This window comes from Kogia breviceps, chromosome 17, assembly GCF_026419965.1.
Source record: "Kogia breviceps isolate mKogBre1 chromosome 17, mKogBre1 haplotype 1, whole genome shotgun sequence".
Classification (NCBI taxonomy): Eukaryota; Metazoa; Chordata; class Mammalia; order Artiodactyla; family Physeteridae; genus Kogia; species Kogia breviceps.
Window position 1 is genome coordinate 2,065,997 of NC_081326.1, and position 14,387 is coordinate 2,080,383.

At 45.8% G+C, this 14,387-nt stretch overlaps 1 protein-coding gene across 2 annotated transcripts in view; it reads right to left on the reverse strand.

Annotated features, from left to right (window-relative positions):
* The window catches only part of ST18 (ST18 C2H2C-type zinc finger transcription factor), a 99,977-nt gene that overhangs the window by 58,517 nt on the left and 27,073 nt on the right, over positions 1-14,387 (reverse strand). For both annotated transcript variants that reach the window (XM_067017947.1, XM_067017948.1), the window contains 2 exons: positions 7,644-7,846; positions 193-993 (listed from right to left, as the gene is read on the reverse strand). In XM_067017947.1, coding sequence (XP_066874048.1) covers positions 193-993; positions 7,644-7,846 — 1,004 coding nt within the window. The remainder of the gene's footprint in view (positions 1-192; positions 994-7,643; positions 7,847-14,387) is intronic.

Consider the following 14,387-nt stretch of genomic DNA (forward strand, 5'->3'; position numbering starts at 1 on the left):
AACCGACCAAGCTTTAATCTGAGAACAATCTAGAGAGTAGGAAAAAAAAATTGTTAATTTTAAAATATAAATTAGGTTTCTAAATTGTGCTGTCAAAAAGCTATCTGGGAGAAGCAATGAAATCTTACTCATTTCCGCCCCCCCCACCTCTAAAGCAATTTTAAATAAAATAGAAGCAAAACGGTGTCTCACGTTTATTGGTAAAGACTTGTCTTCCGCCCACGTCAATGACTTTGTTTTGCCTCCTCTCCCCCGAGAGATGCTCCAGCAGAAACCTGTCCAGCTCCTTGTAGGTGCTGTGGAAAACACAGCCTCGCTCAGCCTGCAGGGCGATCGCCTGCTCCAGCAAACTCAAGTTCCCCTTGGCTTTCTCCAGGGCAGCGGCTTCCTCCGCCCCCGCGGCCGGACCCCCGTGACTGTGATCCTCCTCCTTACTCCCAGGGAACGAGGGCTGGGCTTGGCCATCTGACGGGTCCACGGCAGCGTTCTGTGGGTCTCTCCTCTCTGTTTCCGAATCACGTGTGCCCTCCTCGCAAGAGACAAACTTGTCACCTTCGGTTTTTATTTCAGGAACTTCCAATAGGTCTTTCCTATCATCCACGAGAACGTACTTTGGGACGCTCTGAGGTTTGGTTTCTTCTGAGAAGTTGGAGTCGCTGTCCCAGCCATTCTCTGCACTTTCAGAGTTACTTTCATTGTCATCAGAGGAGCAGAACCTCAGCTGGAGATCATCGATTTTGTCTTTTCCGTCGTCGGAATGAACCATAAAGCGCTCACCCACTTCACCCCCTTCTGCTTTCAGAGACTGGATGCCACTGTCCTTTAAGTTCTCACTTATGGTCTGAACAGATGCACTGTTTTCAGATTTCCCCAAATGCATCAGCGATTTGACCACGAGCTCTTGATAACGGCCGTATCTGTCTTCCTTCCCGTCGGAATTTTCTTGTGCAGTTGAATGAAGCTTCTCCTCCATGGGTTTTATCATGATTTCTTCTAGGGAAAAATGAAAGCCAATATTCGAAAAACAAGAACAAAAAGTATTTTAAGGAAATTACAGTGATAAATAGATAGGCATATACATATATAATACATGCAATATGTGAGGATATGGACTCCATCAATTATATAAGCATCGGGGTAGAAAAACATATACCCTCTTGACAAAACAAAACAAAACTCAGACCTTAATATTCTGAGAACTGCCTTTAAAGAGATGAGCTATTCTAATTTTCAGCATGTCAGAGCTAAGCTCGTCTAGTTACTGAAATAAATACTCAACCGTCACAGAGTCCTGAATGTGAGATTCGTGTTACTGTACCCCTTATATTTGCAAATCTCAGTCAACCGGAAGAAAATTAGACATATGTCCCGCCAAACATTAGAAAAAGGAAGTATCCATCGAATTTCGCTGCTAGAGCGTGGCAATATATTTTCAAAGTTTATTTGGTTGGTTTTGTCTGCGTCCGCAGAGTCCCAAACACACGTTCAGATTTTATGGAATGTTAGCTGAAATACACAGCACGTCTACACGAGATGGTAACTAAAAGAAGCCTGAGGTTCTCGAGACCCCCCCCCGATCACTGTAATAACTGCCACACGAAAACGCCATGCCGAGGGGAGCACAAGGAGACGGGAGAATGAACATGATGCACTAGTATCTTGAATAGTAGCTCCGTTTCTGGCCTGGCACCTGCGTGCACCTGTGTGAAAAGGAGATGAGTCAGCAGTGGGCACGGTTGGAGGATGCCGAATGTTAACCAGTTGTCCTCAGTCCTGATGGTCAAGAAGGCCTGGGACTGAGAAGAGCGCCCCCCCCCCCCCGCCAAGCGCCAGTCTGTCCATGGGGTGTCCACTGTCCCAGAGCAGCTGTCCGTGTCACCCCCTTCCCTCTTGGCAGTGGCCCGGTAGGGGTGACAGATTGTGTGTGTGTATATATTTATAGGTACAGTCATCCTCCCCAAGCCTGTCCCGGTGCAAACACACCACCTGAGGTGCAGATTCGCCAGTGCCCCGGCCCTGGCCGCACACACGGCGGGGTCCGGGGAGCTCGGCGCCCGGCGATCGCCAGGCTGTGAAATGCACCAGATAACGAGGCAGTGGTCCCTGGCAGTCACTAAGACAAAACAACAACAAAAAAGAAGAAGCAGGACTATTTCTGTGTCTCTAAAGGCAGGGTGGTGGATGGGAACACAAAATAATAAGCCCCCTTAAAGACAGTTAAAGACACCAGGTGAAGTGCCTTCTGCGTTAAGAAACATCTTGGGAGGAAAGAAAAGCACAGCCGTCCTGTGTAAGGGCCGCGGGAGAGGGTGTCTGTGCAGAAGACAATGTGCCTTTTTTTGGGTCTCGTTTAATTTTTTATAAACGTTGTGTCTGACAAGGACACTCAAAAATGCATCTCCATCATCTTCCTTTCTGGTAATTATCTCCCTACATCAACACTGGACTGCCAGGATCAAGTAAATATTGCCATAGTAACTAAAAGCATTTTTGGATGAAGGGAAGAATTCAGTCACAACACTAGCCCCTTTAAATAATGCTGATTATAGAGTGCAGTCTTTTGTTGGGATCTATTCAACATAAACTGAAAAATTTAACATTTTACTTCCTAGAAAAGAGGCTGGCGAAACCAGCACATAATATTTGAGAGGATGGTGTATCCTCTCCTGAATTCACATCAGAGGAACTCCAGGTTTAAATAATATATTAAACATAGTCTAAAATGCAAATGAAGTTTTTCTCAATATCACAGTTGGCTGTTAAGAGAAAGTGTGAAGGGTTATGATAATTTTAGAATATTATGAACTACAGAAAACAAATAAAAAGCATTTTCAGTGAATATGCTCAATTCATTGAACTATTCTCTCAACTCCGCTTAACTACCCACATGTGTACAATAATGATTTATAGACATTATACCTAATTATGCATATTTGGGCTGTGTGAGAGTGCTAACAAAAGCTCTAGAAAGCAACAATTACCTCTGTTGCTTAGCTACATAGTTTAAAATATTCCTATTAAGTGCAGATCATCAGAGAGGCGGGGGTGACAGCAAATGCACGTGTGCCCGACGGTGCATGTCACCGAGCCGCTGCCAAGGCGAGCGTTTTGGGTCATTTCCAGTTTACATAATTGTTTGGTTCAACTGTTGGTTATATGCTAAAAGAAAATATTTATTAATTATTCCTCAGAAAGAGAGGAGCCCCGCTGGTAGAGGTGCCCTCGTGCGCCGCGCGCGGGGTTGCCACGGGTGCTCTGCAAACCTGCAGACCAACTGCCCGCGCGCCCACCCCTCCGCTGCCATCGCTGTCACTGTCACAGCGAGAGAAGCTGAGTTCGCTTTTGAGCAGACAGATCGGCGACGGGGCGCCCCTTCCCCCCGGCTTTGTAACAGGCTGCCTACTTTTTCTGTGCTTGTGTGTTTTTGCTTTCCGGGGTGGCCCGGTGGTCGGTTTTATGCTTTTGCCACTGACGTGACCCAAAGAGCCCTGCGTTAGGGACCTCGTCTGATTCTGGGCCTGGCGTGTGTCTCTGTGCCAACTCCGATGGGCTCCTCGCCCTTTCTCAGCCTCACCCTCACAGGAAAGCAGGTGCCACCCAACAGGTGTGCAGTGAAGGACGCCTCCTCCCTTGCCTGTTACTATGGTAGAGTCAGCAATGGCGGAGGAGACACGGGAGCTTCCACCTAGATAAGGTGCGGCCCGCGTTTCATTCAGAGCAAGTGGTGACCGTGCCCGCGGTGGAAGGTCACAGTCCACGTGTGAAGAGGACTCAGCCCAGTTCACCATCATCCGCGTCACACTTGCTATGCTCGCCAACCGCCTGGGGGATGGGAGGGTCCGTGCACGGCGTGGAGGGAGACCTCCCGGGTCTGAGGTCCAGAGACTGGGGTCCTGTGCTTGACCCAGCACCACCTGCCTGTACGGCCTCAGACAGACCGATGTCTCCCGAGTCCTGGGTCCTCATCTTTAAAACGAGGATGATCTGCTGTCCCAATGACTGGGTGACCCTGTGACACGCTGAGACAATGAACTGGTGTGTTCCTGGCATGCTGTTCAGTTACTCGTTTCACTCAGTCCTCACAACAGCTACAAGAAAAGTACTTTCGACTCCCTGTTACAGGCGGGAAACCAGGGTTCTAAAGAGCCAAGGGCTTGCTCAAGTTCACACGACCAGCAAGTGGGGGGGCTGAGATCCAGACCCACGGCCAGGTGCCTACTATTTTCCCACATCTGGATACTTTCAAGAGTCAATTTATGGGAAAATACCAGAATACACTTGTCAGGTAACTTGTAGTGAAAAGCAACAATCCTTAAAGTATAAAGAAAAACACGTGAAGACAGGCACAACAACAGACAAAAACTAACAAAGTGCATCTCACAACCACAAGGGGTAGAAAATTCCTCAGCTGCACTTCTGGGGCTGGAGCGGGACAACACTTTCCTCACAGAGCAAAAATATAAATAAATAAACTTTCTTTTGGCCTGATGAGTAAAAGCTCACATTTGTTGATTTGCTTTAAACCAAAGTCTCTCCTCCGAGGGGTCTGGTAATCCTGAAGTTACCTGCTAGCGGATTCTCCACAGGTACGAACTGTTCTGCATCAAAACAACGCAAACAAAAGAAATCCTCTGAAAAATCACATGTTTTGAGTTTGATTCCTTTAGTACAACTGGATTTCAGATTTTAGTTCTGTTTCTGTAACTATCTAAGTGACTTTTATGGGTAAATTAGTTCTCCAGGCCTCCTGAGTATGTCAGTTTTGCTGGGAATAAAAGCCCTAAAAGATGAATTCGTCTTTCAAAGTTTTAGAATGGGAGTGGCTTATCCTTTATTTGCTGTTTGTTGAGAGCTAACATATTCAGAGTATCATCTCAGCTCCCAGAGGCTCCACAGGTGTGACGGGTTTCCTGGAATCACGCTCACGTGCTCACAACCCGGGAGGCTCCCGCACACTGGCTCACCCCGCTTCTTTCCCTCATCTGCACTGGGAACACACGAGCTCGTCCTACCTCCTGAGAGGGCTCTGCGAGGTCATCTTCCGTTTGCCCCGGTGAAAAACGTGCATCTGCATGGTTTTGTCCAAATTTGCTTCTATCGTCCATGACGCTCACTGCAGCTCTTTGACAGCCAGCCAGGGGAGGGGGCGTGGGGCACAATTTTGCCACGAGAAGGATTCAAGCTCGTGACCTCGGCCTTCGTGAGCCTAACCATCTCTCATCAACTGAACCGCCTGCTTAAGGCAAAACCGGGCACACAGCTGGTCAGGTGAAGCCCTTGCGGTGCCTGGAGTGGCCGAGATGGTAGACGAAACCCCTTATGCTGGGCTCGGGCGCAGACTCAGCCCTCCTGCCCTCCGGGGGCTGGGGGTCACTTGCTCAGAGGGCTGAAGGCAGCCTAGACTTTTCCGCTCTCGACCAGGGAGAGAAGCGCCTGTGACCTGTCATTTCTGGAAATGGGACTTCGTGAACGGACGTCGTAGGGACTTTGCCCAGCTTGCCTTCTAAAGGTGCTCAGAGCATATGGGAAGGGTTGGGTTATGGAGCACGCTTAGCTGGGAAATAGTTACTTTGCTTGTCCTTCAACTGTTTCCTAATCATCTTCTTTCCAACGCCTACGAGCTGCGATACCTTTAGCACTAAATCCCTTTGTCCTCAATGGTCTCACTTGTAAAACTGTGGCCATAATGATACACACTCACGTCATTGTTGGGTGGATTAAGTGATATGATTTATGTGCTCGGAATATATTAAGAATTCAAAGATAATAGCCACTACGGCTGTAATGTTGGCATATTCATTACGATTAGTAGTGGCTCTAATACTAAAGAGTGAACATTGGTGAAGCTGCAGATAGAAGTCCATCCGTGCTTATAAGTGAATGTTTAACTGAGAATATTTGACAGTATATTTTCCTGGTTACTATCAAGCATCTGCAATGATCATTCAGCTACAAAAGAAGGTGGGAAGCTGGTAGGCAGGTACAGTCCTGGTCCTCAGGGCGCCTGCAAAATGTGTTGGTGTAAAAGATGCCCATTTTCTTAAATACTTGGTAAATTAATGTCAGCGAGATGAATTATATATACCTAACCATACTGACTCAAGGACTTTCCCTAGTACTAGATTCAACCTACAGTTTTCGTGAATCAACAACAACAAAAAACTGACCAGCTCAAGGAAACAAACAAAAAAAGTCAAGGATGATTATAATTTACAGATGAGCCATGAGGCTTTAAGCCATATGTTAAGTACACAAAAGCCAGAAAATTCAGTCAAACGCTAGCAAATCAGAATACAAGTGTTTTAACTGCAGAATCTCCAATTACTTGTAAGCCGAGATTACCGCAGATCTGATGATTGTGATCTGAGATCTGTGCTCACTCAGTCAATATGCTCTTATATCTTTTCTATTAACACCTACTGCAATTACTACCATTCTATATGCAATAGATATTTATGATCTAAGAAGCTCATTGCCTTTGGTTTGTATAATTTATACTTCTTTTCAAGTAACAACTTATTTTGCGTATTTTGATTCCTTAAAAACTCACATTCAGAGAAAAATGTGTATGTCGTAGAACATACACACATCTAGTTTCATTTTCTAAAAGGTCAAGCTTTAGATTTCCATGTATTTTCTAAAATAAACTTTTGAGACATTTTGCATGCCCTTTGACTTCAGCCTCATGCACAAAGTGGTCTGTGACGGTCCAGGTCCTGGAGGTACTGGGACAGCCAGGGAGGGTCTAGTGGGGGTGACCGTGAACTGCGGAGAAGCATATCCTAAAATTTCAAAAATAAATTAGGGGGGGCTTCCCTGGTGGCGCAGTGGTTGAGAGTCCGCCTGCCGATGCAGGGGACGCGGGTTCGTGCCCCGGTCTGGGAGGATCCCACGTGCTGTGGAGCAGCTGGGCCCGTGAGCCATGGCCGCTGGGCCTGTGCGTCCGGAGCCTGCGCTCCACAGAGGGAGAGGCCGCAACAGTGAGAGGCCCGTGTACCACAAAAAAAAATAAAAAATAAAAAATAAATTAGGGGCAGGGGATTAAGAGACACAAACTACTACGTGTAAAACAGATAAGCGACAAGGATATACTGTACAGCACAGGGAATTATACCCATTATCGTGTCGTAACTTTGAATGGTGTATAATCTGTAAAAATACTGAATCACTATGCTGTACACCTGAAACAAATATAATATTGTTAATCAACCGTACTTCAATAGAAAATTAACAAAATAAAATTTCAGAATAGAGACTGCGTCTCATACGTCATATCAGGAGTGTCCTAAAGCTTATTTTGCAGGGGTTTTATCTTTCAGGGCCTAGACATCCACCCCATTAGGGAGTCAAGGTCCTCTTCAACTTTGGGGCTTAGTCGCTTTTATTTTCTTCGGAAGGAGGCACGGTCCCAACCCGCGCCTGGGGGCAAGGATGCTCTGTGCTCTGTGGCTTTTTGTGCTTAGACCCCACAGTTATGGCGGGAAAAGCGGTCCTCGCTAGTGGGTGCCGAGGGAAACCAATGTCTGGCTTTGCTCTCACGATGGGGTCTGCTTTTCCCACCGTACAAATGGCACGCTCCCCTAAGGCGGGCCTGGGTCTGTGTGCGGGGAGGAAGTGGAGCTGGGGCCACGCTTCCTCGCTACCTGCGCCGGGGAGGTGGTGGGTCTCCGGGCGGCCGTCCTGCCCCGACGCCTCCGCCGTCCGCTCGGCCCGTCCCTCATCGCCGTCCACTCCGGGGCTGTAGTGTCGGGGCTTCATGAGCAGGGACTTTCTCTTGTTGACCGGCACCCCCAAAGCCTGCTCCCCGGCTCTCCTCTTCTTGGCCGTGGAGCAGCCGTGCGCAGCGCTGCAGTAACGGAGACGGATTAAGGACACATGGTGAAAGAGTTCACGGCGGCCTGCCCTTCGCCCATCGCCAAGCACGACCAAAGAAACCTGGGACCCAAGGTTTGGGGTTAGTGGTCGGCATTAACGAAAACAGCCCATCCGTTGAATTCACTGAACTGTGTAGATTCTATTTTACTGCCGATCAGAAGAGCTAAAAAAAAAAAAAAATCACCCTTAATCCCGAGTAAGCATACGTTAATCTGTGCTTTGCCTGGTACTACACTAAATACCCAGGGAGGGATGAAACAAGATTTGCACTGGTTTGTTAATCCCAAGAAAGAGCTAATGTGAGAAATACACCACCAGCTACAAGGAAACGTGTCCAGTATGGATAAATCACAAGGTTTTTCGGATAGTTGTTCGCTGCTGAAACTGCTTATCTCTGCCACAGTTGCACGTCAACCTTGAGATGCCATATCCCGGGCTTTGACTTGAAAGACAGAGCATTAAGCAGGGAGACACGCTGTGAACATCTGACCAGCCCATCTCCCGTCCCAGAAAAGAGTGGAAAGACGCTCACGGCTCTCTGCCGTTTGGTTCTTGCCCATTTGGCACACAGAACAAACAAACGAAAGGAGGAGAAATAAGATTGGATTTCACAAAAATGGACCACAGTTTATCCTTACTCCTGTTCTCGTACAGTTTTATTTGGAAGTCCTCCTGAGGGCGGCCCTTTCAAAACAGATTTCCTACATATAGCTCACTTGGCATTTAACGCGGCTCACTCTGTGTGCTGAAGTTAAGACAAACATTCTCTTGGCGAGACCCAGGCGGACCAGAGGGTTTATAGCCAACAGTGAGTCTCTGACATATATTTATTCAACGCTCTTTGAAGAAAAACGCAAACTTAAGATAAAAAGAGCTGGAGCAGAGAGTCTGGACTCAGAGTAATGAGATGTTACTCCATCGCTAAAAGAAGACTGAATATTCAGCATTATTACTAAGACAAGGACTTAAATTGTTTTGAAGCATCAACGCAGAGAAACACCAGTGGTGGCCCATTTGTGAAAATTATTTGATTAGCGTCACACGTGAATTCTTGAATTTAGAGGAGTAGATTTTAAAGCTTCAGAAGAAAAAAGAGTGCTCTTCCTTCTGGGAAAGAAAGAGATTCTGGAAGGAGAGATAATCCAAGAGGGTTAGAAATCTCTCACAAAAGATGAAACATTGAGAACTGAAGATTATCCCGATAAAGAAGAGAACAGTGAGTTTCCCAAATAAACTCATGTGCTTTGGCAAAATTTCTCGGATGAGCCCAAATTTAAAGTGACCACGGAGACTTCCCTGGCGAGTGGTTAAGACTTCTTCCAGTGCAGGGGGTGAGGGTTCGATCCCTGGTCGGGGAGCTAAGATCCCACAGGCCTCGCGGCCAAAAAACCCAAACGTAAAACAGCAGCGTATACCGTAACAAATGCAATAAAGACTTTAAAAATGGTCCACATCAAAAGAATCTTAAAAAAAATAAAATAAAGTGACCATACGCACAGACGACGGGGCGTAAGAGCATCTAAGCAGGTGAGCAGGAGAGCACACGCCTTTGTGAGGACACTGGAAAGCGCAGGCCTGCACGGCCCGAGCCTGGCCTGTCAAAGAGAAGGGTCTACAAGCCGCGTGTCCCGCGCCAGGGGAGCAAAGTGCGGGGAGGCAGACCCCCGTGCGGGAGCCTACTCTGTCCAGGGGAAGACGTCTGAAGGCGGAGGGGCAGGAGGGCAAAGTTCCCAGGAAGGTGCAGAGAGCTCAAGGCCCCTAAACCGAAGTCTTCTAAATCAAGTGAGTTTCCAACCGGGATGCTCAGGAGATACACGAGCGAGGCCACTACCCATTACCCCGAACCAAGAAGATTTCTAGAGAAGGAGAGGCTCCTGGCAAATGACGTTCAGCTATTAAAACGAGGTAAGAAAATGGATTCTAAACACTAATGTTAGCATAGCATAGGCACTGGGAGAGAAGGCGGAGAAGGTTTATGCAAACAAAGCCTTGTCAGAGCCGGGAGACACTGATCAAAGAGACCCGGGCCGGTGGGCTCGGTCGGTCAGACAAACGCCATTCCTTTCTTTGGTGGCTGGGGTGATGGATGAGGCTGAATGTGTACTTCCGGTAAGATCCTTACAGATTTCGTCTTGTTCATATTATTATCCAAGTTTACATAGACAAGGAACATTCCCCAAATCACGTGACCCGTAACTGATGGGGCTGATTTTTTTTTTTTTTTTTGCGGTACGCGGGCCTCTCACCGCTGCGGCCTCTCCCGTCGCGGAGCACAGGCTCCGGACGCGCAGGCTCAGCGGCCACGGCTCACGGGCCCAGCTGCTCCGCGGCACGTGGGATCCTCCCAGACCGGGGCGCGAACCCGCGTCCCCCGCATCGGCAGGCGGGCTCTCGACCAGGGCGCCACCAGGGAAGCCCCGATGGGGCTGATATTTGAGTCTGGTCTGCTGGTCCCCAAAGCTCATGCTCTCCCACGTGTGGCCACATCAGAACAAGGAACCTGGGTAATTTCCATCTGCCTTTGACAGCCGGGTGGAGTAGGACCCGCATAAAGCAGCCGCCGCTGCAGCTGGAGGAAGCTGCCTGCTGTTCATGGGCTGTTCCCAGTGACTCCGGACGCTCATTGGAGCGGGAGATGGGGCCGAGCTGCAGCGAAGAAAAATGCTGCAAAACGTGGTGAAGACACCGCCCTGCCCCCCAGCATGTCCACAGCCGGGAGCAGTTGAACGGACGTGATGAGAAGCCATTAATGATAATAAAAATCACGTTCAGTATTTGGGTCCAAATAATAACTTGTGGAAGGACGAAAAGGATGTTGAGGTTTTGTCGAAAGTACATATATACACTAATATGTACAAAATAGATGACTAATAAGAATCTGCTGTATAAAAAAGGTTAAATTAAAAAAATGGAAAGAGAAACAAACAAAAAACCAAATTTAGCTTCAAATAAATTATTGTGTTTGACACTGTGTATGAAGATTCCTAAATAATATTGGCTGTGTCATCTGTAATGAATAATTGAATCTTTTGGAACACGAGATTCCTTAGCCACCAAAGGGAGATAATAATTCCCATGTCAGCACATGTCGTAGGTAAAGAAGGTGACATCTGTGCTGCGAGTGACACAAACAGGTCAAGCCAGGGCCGTTCGCACTCCTGGTTCTGACTCTCTGCACCTTGGCCTCCACCGAACCAGGCTCAGCATCACCTGCACTAGCTCTCCGGGCTCATGTGTCCATGAAAGCATCTACTTTCAAACGTGGTGTCTGCATTCACATAAATTACATTCGATTGATACACAACATCTGCTTGAAACCTCCCTTTCTGTGCATTTCTCCACTGCAAAGTAGCTATGGCCCAGGCAGCATTTGGAGCTAAAATGGAAGGCTTTATAATAAATATTACCCTTTGTGTGTGCATGGAAAATGGTCCCCTTCCCGCGTTTTCCCTGAGGGCACACTATTTTGGCTTTATTGTGACACTTCACTGTGACACTGCAATGAGGGAAAGCCAGGCTTTACATGTCACTGAAAGAAATGCCACAAAATGCTAACATATCTTCTCAAGGTTGCCAGAAATAATTTCCACTGGGTTGTGTTTTCCCATCTGTGGAGCTCTGAAATGTTAAGGAAATAAATGAGCTCTATTATCTATATTTTTCTAGTAGATGAGAAAGAAAGGGGAAAAGCACACTCAGCCCTGCATTTATTGTTCTATTCAATCAAACTGTTGCTTTAAACATTCAGAGTCCTCCGGGGGACGCTTACCGATGAGCCAAATACCTTTCAGCGCCATATTTCATACCTGCAGTTTTGATTTTATTAAAACATCCTTAAAGGATCTGTAGTTTTACCTGAAATTTCTGGTTACCTATTTGAAAAATGCTCCCATTTAGAAACTCGAATTCTAATTGGAAACGGTACTCCCTTTGATGACAACATATGGCTGAAATTTTATTCAAAAAGCGATGGAGGAAAACAACAGCCAGTAACGCTAATGATAGTCTCATTGCTGGAGGCCTGTTCAGAAGTCAGATTCACCGACCTCTCGGGTTTGGGGAGAGAGCACAATAAAGTGAGCAACTGTGAATCCCCCCCAATCTGTACAAGGAACAGTGGACTCTAGAACAATTTTCCAGCTTATTTTCCACTTTCCACAGTAATAAATCCTCAATGCAAGTTACCAGAAGATACATAACACAATTAAAAATGTAGGTTCATATATGGGAATAGAATCTAAAAAAGAGTGAATATATGCATACGTGTAACTGAATCACTTTGCCGTACAGCAGAAACTAACACAACATTGTAAATCAACTCTACTCCAATAAAAATTAATTTTAAAAATGTAGGTTCAGGGCTTCCCTGGTGGCGCAGTGGTTGAGAGTCCGCCTGCCGATGCAGGGGACACGGGTTCGTGCCCCGGTTCGGGAAGATCCCACGTGCCGCGGAGCGGCTGGGCCCGTGAGCCGTGGCCACTGAGCCTGCGCGTCCGGAGCCTGTGCTCCGCAACGGGAGAGGCCACAACAGTGAGAGGCCTGCGTACCACAAAAAAAAAAAAAAAAAAAAGTAGGTTCAGCAATAGATACATTTTGGGTACATCCCCCCAAAAGAATAAAACAAATGGAAGTTATAAATTCCTGAGTCCAAGGAAACTATTTACATGCTCCAACATTTCCATGGAAAATTCATAGTGGGTATTCCTACTGATTTCTTCTAATTAGGCAGAATACTACAGACTCATGGGAAGGGACCAGGAAGTATGAATTTGAATTAAAAAGACTGGCAGGAAAAAACAAAGGTATGATGACTGAAAAAGAAAAAAAAATTATACTATTATTATTTTCAGAGACATGACTGTATTTGAGGAAAACCCCAAAGAATCTACAGATAAAATATTAAAATAAGGAAGCAACTTCAGTGAAGTCACTATTAAAAATGATTTGAGCTTCTATAAACCAGTAATAAAAACATTAGAAACAATTTTAAAATAAAACCATTTATGATGCATAGAAATATGAAATACTGAGGAGTAAATCTAACACAAGACATGTAAAACTTATACAAAACAAATAACATTTTGAGAAAATTAAAGACGATCTTAATAAATGAAGAAAAAAAAAGTTCACGGAATAAAAGACTCAGTACTGCAAGATTTCAATTCTTCCCAAATTTATCTACTAGATTTAATGCAAACCCAAACAAAATCTCATGAAGAATTTTTTTTTTTGAAATTAACAAGTTAACTCTACAGTTTGAATGGGAATGAAAAGAACCAAGAATAGCAAAAAGCATCTTGGATGTCAAAGTTTATCATAAGCCACGGTTAGTACTTGAGATAGGTGTTTCTGGTGCAAACATACACAAATAGAGCAAAGGAACAGAGTAGATGTTCCATCTACTGGGTCCAGAAATAGACTCACACATATATGGTCAGTTTATGGCAAAGGTGTCATTGGGGAAAGGGTTCTTTCTTCAGTGACTGGCATTGGGTCAATTGGATATTTATCTGAAAAAAAAAAAAGGCTTGATTCTACTTGATGGTATATACAACAAACAATTCCCAAAGGATTATGGATTTAAACCATGCACTGGAAAACAATAAAACTTCTAGAAAAAAATGTGAGACGATACCTTCATGACCTTGGCAAAGACTTCTTAAGCAGTTTACAAAAAGCACTAATTTAAAGGAAAAGACTGATAAATTAGAACACCTTGATCTTAAGAACCTTTATTCATCAAAAGATACCAGCCAATAAGGAGGGCTTTCTATCAATATTCTGTTTCTTGATCTGTTTACATGAGCTTGTTCAGGTCGTGAAGATTCATTGAGCTCTACTCTTACGGTAAGTACGTGCTTCTATAGGTGTGTTACACTTATTAAAAACACTTATTAAAAGGCCAATAAGAGAAAGAATTCTTCCAAATAAATAAGAAAATGCCAATCAATTTAAAAAGTGGGGCTTCCCTGGTGGCGCAGTGGTTGAGAATCCGCCTGCCGATGCAGGGGACGCGGGTTCGTGCCCCGGTCCGGGAAGATCCCACGTGCCGCGGAGCGGCTGGGCCCGTGAGCCGTGGCCGCTGAGCCTGCGCGTCCAGAGCCTGTGCTCCGCGACGGGAGAGGCCACAGCAGTGAGAGGCCCGCGTACCACAGAAAAAAAAATAAAATAAAAAATAAATAAATAAAAATAAAAAGTGGGCAAAGACATGGCAGGCACATCACAAAAGAACTGATACCCAAATGAAGAGGCGCTCAGGCTCTTTCCTCTCCAGGTAAATGCAAAAACATAACTCGCTGTTGACAAATGAAGTGGAATTATAAGTGGAATCCTTTAAAACTTCTCCTTCCCATCGTCAAAATAGCAAACCCAAACATCATATTCTAGAAGAAATGACAATGATTAGTGCCTCCCTTAAAACTCAGAGGATGCATGGCTGGTGGCCCCTACAATTTCTCCCTGAAATTCACCAGTGCAGACTCTCTCTAGTAAGACTGATCCTGGGGGTTAAC